The sequence below is a fragment of the Perkinsus marinus genome (assembly GCF_000006405.1).
Source record: "Perkinsus marinus ATCC 50983 genomic scaffold scf_1104296973076, whole genome shotgun sequence".
Taxonomy (NCBI): Eukaryota; Perkinsozoa; order Perkinsida; family Perkinsidae; genus Perkinsus; species Perkinsus marinus.
In genome coordinates, this window is record NW_003201530.1 from 73,606 (window position 1) to 80,483 (window position 6,878).

General features: G+C 47.9%; 1 protein-coding gene across 1 annotated transcript; it reads right to left on the bottom strand.

Annotated features, from left to right (window-relative positions):
* Positions 1 to 1,571: 1,571 nt before the first annotated feature.
* Positions 1,572 to 3,040, bottom strand: Pmar_PMAR019720 (hypothetical protein; the record flags this gene model as incomplete). Its single annotated transcript, XM_002766309.1, has 2 exons — positions 1,572 to 2,269; positions 2,326 to 3,040. The coding sequence occupies 2 exons, from the start codon at positions 3,038 to 3,040 to the stop codon at positions 1,572 to 1,574; spliced, it is 1,413 nt and encodes a 470-aa protein (XP_002766355.1).
* Positions 3,041 to 6,878: the final 3,838 nt, after the last annotated feature.

Here is a 6,878-nt window from a genome sequence, read left to right on the forward strand (position 1 = left end):
ATCGCTTTTCCTGTATACAGATTGCCTGTATCGCTCACAGCACATATGTATTCGCCTCTCTTGTACAGTTCTTTCGCTGCCTGAAGATGCCGAGCTTCGGACGTAGTCTACGTAGAAAATTACGATACTGCGTGCGAGGTTAATGCACGCAGTGGAAATGTGTCAATATCTGTGACGGAATCAGCGCGATTGTGAGTCTATCCTGAATGACTAGGAAAGTTATACACCATGACCTACCATCCACATGAGATGGTCTGTAGTCCGTTCGTAATCGAGTCCCGCAATCACTCGCTTATCACTGATCGTTGTAGCCATATCAAAGTATCGAACTCAGCCTTTGAGGAGTGTGTCTACTCCCTCATCGAGGGACTTTCGATGAGATGCTCTGCCATGACCCTTTTCGCTAGCTAGTTCATTTATTTAGAGTCTCATATTCGAGCCGCGACTATCAGCCTTATAGAGTTATTGAACTTTCCTAGACGAGTGGAGCTGATCATCAGTTACTGATGTTCTCACCAGCGGAATTGTTTCCGTTAATCATGAAATTGTGCCCTTACTTGCAAAATTGACTCCCTTAATATATCGGATCACTATGTCTTTCTTGTTCGCTACAATGGAGCATTCATGTCAACCCGAGCGCCGAGTTTATATCTTCACAGTAAGGACCCTGCTAATGTATGTGAGGCCGCGGACATTGCGGATATACCAAATAGTTTAGTTGGTATAGAATCTCTCACCGTGCCTCTCACGTGCAAGGCTCACAATGTGAGCCTTGATCAGTTCTGTGAACTTTTACAGGAAACTCTATATCACAAGAACAGCATAAGGAGCTCCTGCGATACAATCGGCTCGATCCTAATGTCGACTATGTTCTCTCACGGTTATTTTCCAAAGAGAACCAAGGAGTCTCCCCGTCCTGCTGCGAACCGCGCAAACAGCATTGGTGGTCCCCGTATTCAACCTGTAGCGTCTTGGGGCTGGAGTGTGGTCCTTGCCAGTGATGAGTCTGGGGAAGATATACTTGGTGGGCGGAGGCTGCTGGAGACAGGTGCTGAACTATTCCTAATAAGGGTATTGAGATAACACTAGTATAACCGAGTTAGGATAGGTCCAGGATAGGACTGATCTCGTAACAGGTACACCGAAAAGATTTATGCCGCGGCTCAAGAACCACACAGCGATTCTGCGAACAGGAATAGTAAGATTTTCAAGAGATCACAAGGCACGGACAACACAGGCTCCACCGGAAGGCTCCGTCGCAGGGCAAAAAGCAAAAAAGTGCAAATTCACAACAATTTATATTTCCTTCGACTTCTGCTGTTGTGCTTGTGTATGCCCCATTATCTATTTGGGCACGGCAGAGCACGCCTTCATCATCAACCTCGTTAGAAGGCGAGACACGACAGTGGCAGTGCAAAGGTGGAATTATCGGCACAGTAATGCGATCATCAGCAGCAGGAGTTGTGCTGCGGCTGTTTCCCGCCGCATTCGGGTAGATGAGAGAAGTGTCGGTATGAGTGGCCATCAGTGCGGACTCGGTCATAGTCGATGTCTTTGTGTCGGGCTCCATCTTAGTCGTCGGCGGAGGAGTAGACGTCTGGCCATGTGTGGAGAGTTCCACGTGGACATGGAGTGAGTAGTGTACGCATGCAGTCTGCGATGGTGTGGCCGAAATCCCCACATTTACTGCATCGCTTGCTGAGCATGAAGACACTAGGAGAACGGCACACTCCAGAGCGATGACCGGTCTTATTGCAGCGATAACAGTTCCCTCTGCGAATTGGAGATGTAGCCATATTGTTGTTATCGATGTGAACCGCAGGGGTACCCATGGACACAGAGGATGCTCCTTCGTCGGTGGCCATCATGTTGCCAGGCACGTTCTGGGCATGTCTTCGCCTTTGGCTATTCCAATCGGTCAAGAGATTAGCCAACTTGTTGACGTTGATGACTTTTGGCCATACCGAACATGCCTGCTCTCGATGGCGCAGGATGAGTCCCTGGAGGAATAATTGTTTCACCTGGTAGGGGGTGTATTGGATACCGATCTCTACGCCTTCGTCGAAGAGCGCTTGAAGACGTTCAACGAAGCTTGCTGGGCTTTCAGTTTTGTCCATCTTCATGGCGTCAACTCTGGCAGCAAATTTACCGTCATTGTTGGTAGTCTTGTACCGGTTGCGTAGGAATTGGTCAGCTTCCTGTAGTTTTTGGACAGGGTCACCAGAAGACAGTCCAAGACGACGGATATGCTTGCTCAGCTGTTTGTACACTAAAGGATCTAGGCACTGAGTGAGATAGAGGTAGGTGTCAGTGACACCGTGTCACCGGCGTCCAAATGAAAGTCTGCCGCCGTCGACGAAATATCTGATAGAATGCAGATTATAGGTCGAGGATCTTGCTGGCCATGGTATTTGCCGCCCTCAGGAAGGGGAACCTTCGAGAGAGAATTTAAACCACGGTATGAGGCATTGTCGACGATTCTCTGGTGAGCTGGATGCCGAGGGCGTTCGTGTAGATGATCGCCGAGGGAAGAACGGCCGGCTTGGGAAACCATGTCCCCTGTAGAATGATGCTGACCAGAATGTATACGCCCATCACCCGGTACCGTCGGCAGCATGCTAGAACTCTTAGAGAAGGTAGGTGTAGGAGATGGACCAGTGAATGGAGCTGACGGATAGGCTTGCCTGGAGACTGCGGATATTGGCGTGAACCACCCTTCTTCCGTGTGCATACCACGATCAGCATCGGGAGCTGTTGGGGTTTGCCTCGCTGAGCGGAAGCGACGAAGGTGAACTTTCAAAACGAGGTCGGGGAGGTCGTTGTCGTCTGAGTACCAGAGATCGGCTACCTCCAGATTGTTGGCCACAAGGAACACACGGAGGGCCTCGAGCCCTACGTCATGGGTTGGCGGACTGAGGTCATCGTCGGCAGCGGCGTCGTTGTCAACGGTGCTCGGGTTCTCCACCAAAGTTGAGCGAGGGGGATCGCCAGACCCTTGGGCAGGCTCCTTGGACTTCTTGGAAACACGACTCGGAGGCATAGAGACGAAGGGGTTAATAACGGATGTTTTATGATCACTTCGAACGAATGAGGGCACGCATGCGCAAGGGCACGCAAGTACAAACCACGTCACCCGGGCGTGGCGCGGTCGATACATCCAAACCGCACGAACCGTCTAATAATGGAGAGAGTATGACTAATGACGAATAAGTAGACTGATGACGAGGAAATCCATGGAAGGAATGGAGTGCTCAGCTGCAATCAATGGTTCCATATTTCCTGTCTTGGTTTGAGCGAGGACTCAGATGCGATTTCGGCGGATGAATGGTTTTGCCAAGATTGTTTGGCAAAAAGGGGGCGAATAATGTGATGATGATTTCTCGAAGCTTGACAACTCTGCTAGAGTTGTCGCTTATTCAGACGAGGATTCGTGATTGATCCTGTCTACTTTTCTCTTTCGTATACTCATTATCAGACTTATTGAGACATAGTCAAGAACTTATGAGATTACAAGATATGTCTGTGACGCGTCCGATATTCGGTTCTGATCTGTGACGTTAATCGGGAAGTCCGTATTTTTGCAGCTCGGTACATTTCGAGTATCTTACGTACTTCAGGGGTTCTTATTTGGATCTTAATCTCCGGTCTATTCCGTCACTATTACTCCGATATGGATACGAGTCCTAGTAGAGAAAGCGATGTTGTGTTGCACGCGAGTCCGTCGTCGATAGCTTCCAATGAAGAGTCTACAGGGGAGGAAACCGTGTCGCTACACTCCTGCTACCTTTGTTGTTTGTGCGTTTGCGTCTGCGTGCCAACTTGCACGTGTACACAGCTGTGGTATCTGTTGATAAGTATTCATAGTTGACTTGATATCTTGCTCTCTTGCTCGTCTTTGTATAATCTATAGCTGACACCTTAACAGACTTTATAGCTGTACAGCAGTTATTTGAGCTGTATATACCCTATCGTCAGCAGCTCATCTGAATCTTGTGTTCCCCTAGTCCTTCAAGAGAACATCTGCATTGCAACATATCAGACTCATTGTAGCACGATCCACATTGTAGAGATCGGCACTGTAGCCATCTTGGCTCAAGTTCTGCCTTGTTGGGTTCAGTCAGTGTCCACCAACCCTCAAGCGAGCGGACTACCTGGCGTCAACAAGGGTAGTCTCAGATTCCCCCAAACTAGAGACGTCGACTCCCTCGTATACAACTGCCACTGTTAGGGTCCGGACATTTGTGACATATTGCGCGTTTTGTACTGAGATTGCTTGGCTGCATCACACGTTTTGGCGCATCGCCCGTGGCGGCTCGCCCCTCGTCCGTAGCTCACAAGGCATTCGTAGTAGGCCAAATCACGCTTCTTCCGCTGAAGCTAATATGATCTCGAGTTCATCGATTGGGATTCCCAACGTGGGCACCAAGGCATCGCTCAAAACTTCACAATCCTCTAGCGAGTATAAAATGTTAAAGTGAGCTCTTTTTACTGATATGTTATTCCCGTTTTTCAGTGGTACCCCCAGCAATACAGCTCAAGGCATAACAATTCTTTTACTTTTGGAAGACCGTCCAAAAATCCTTCATCACAGAGCAGCGTTTCGTCGTGATGATCTTTATGCCTGGGAGGCTCTGTCACTATTCTTGTGTCTGCCCGGTAGGATACTCGGGGTGATGTCGGAGTTGATTATCTCAAATCTCGTCGCCGCGACCTCGATTCCCTTGGAGTCAATCGACACAAGCCGTGCGCACTGAGTACTCAGTTGAGCCTGAGAAACTTAATCAACCGTATCGTTACGACGCAATGCAGCTGGCTTCATGACTCCACCAGTGATTTAGTGACGACTCAGTCGGCGACTGAGTTTCCGAGTCGATTTCTGGATGAATACAAATTCAGTCGTAGGATCGCTACTCAAAAACAGCCTGCGTTGCTCATTCGCATGGCTATAACCTCACTGGGCATACTCTACTCTGCAATGTAGAGGCTACATTCACTTTGCTTGCTCACTACTCTTCGAGTGAAGGAAGAAATAGTTTCTACGGAGAAGAGAGTCCCCAATATCGTGCCAATGTCTTCTCAATGCTGGAGTTCCAAGGTCCGTATTTCACTGAAAATTCGTCTATGCTCCTGATTTTCTATGACGTTCATGAATCAATGTGGAGTCACGGGAGGAGTTTCTGTTCCACGGACGTGCGCGATCGAGCTCCGCACACCCAGAAGGTGTGTGGAATTCCACCAAAGTGTGTGGAATGTCATATTGTACGGTTGGGCGATTCAGGAGATCAGAAAATCAGGAAGTATCCTAATTGTAAACCAAAACTCAAGGCCAAGATAATCTACGCTAGATCTTTTTTAGGCGACTCGCCTTCTCAGAACTCTCAGCGCAAGCGATAAAGCGTCTAGTTCGGAACTAGACGCTTTCTCGCTTGAGCTGAGAATGCTTCTCGCGAGGTTCAATTGATTTGGAGCCAAATAATGTGCGCAGCTTCTCTGACCTCCAAGTCTGAGCACAAGGGTCCGAGATTGTATTGGTCGAAGGAAACAAATTTGATTTTTTCTGATCCACGTTACCTGAAGGGCCTCGTTTCCATGAACCACCAAAACCGAGCCGTGCCCTGCATCATCGGTATGTAGAAGTCTTCCGGATAGCCGATCGGACCGACTATCGGGCTGACGAGGCACTGCCGTAGTTTATCTAACATGTCAGAGGGATAGTCATCGATATTTCGAGTCTAGTGCTGGGTCTGTCACATCAACGATTTGGAATCATTTTCCTCCTCCAATATTTGCTCGAATTCCTCGTAGAAAGACTGCAACCGATTCGTTCCATTCATGGTGTCATTGTGAGGTCGATTCGCAACTAAATCGGAATCATACGATCGAAACTAATCTCTGTATTCCACACGCCTTCACTTTCCATTTGCATCACTCTCCATCATTCATCGTTCCCTGATAGCAGACTTCAAATTAGATCAACAACGAGAGGCCGAGTGTGAGGAAGTATTCAGATTGAGAATGAGAGTTATTTATCAACTAATTGATCACCTCCGCGCTGATGGGGTCTCGAACTGCGTAGATGCGGGCATGTATCAGGTTAGAACTAATTCCACTAGGGCCGAGTTCATCAATTTATGTTCATGAATGACATTGTGTGGCTTCACACACTCGACACACTATGGGCGTCTTAAACGTGATCGATGTTGGGATGCGATTTATCATCCAGAAAGATCGTAATGTTAAAGTTTGATGTAAGAATGAACTGATATTCCGAGAATGGACGCGCGACGTTGACTCCTGCGCTGCAGAAGTAGGGAGGCACGTGGCAAAATATAGGTGACAGCCACACAAATGAGCTTGAATGAGCTCCGCGATAGCTGAGTGATGCGATGAGTCGCACAATTTGAGCTAGTGAAACTATTACAGCCTAGAATTCACAGGTGGTAATCTGACCAATCGTTTCACCGATGATATTCGTCTCTTGCTAGAGTAAAGGAGCATCCTGATACCATCTAGTGTGGTATTCATAGTGACTGAGCACGTGCGGATTTTCTTTAGCTGAGCCACTGCGATGTAGGTCTTCCCTCTTCACTCTCTAGCTACTCCACCACCTGTCCTCATGTGATTATCAGATTCTGATATTCAACTAATGACGTGGTGTCGAGCACTAGAGTGTAGAAGGTGGAACATTCTTCACTGGATGCTGTTGGGGAGTTAACTCGCATGTGTTGTTCCTCTGAGAAACAGAACAGTTGTTTCTCATGATGCGTGAGAAACTTTCTCACGCATCGTGAGGATTGAATTGAAGCTTCAGATCTGTAGTACAGATTCTGTACAATAACAGCTCCATAGCGAACATTAAGTTAACTTCGACTCAACAT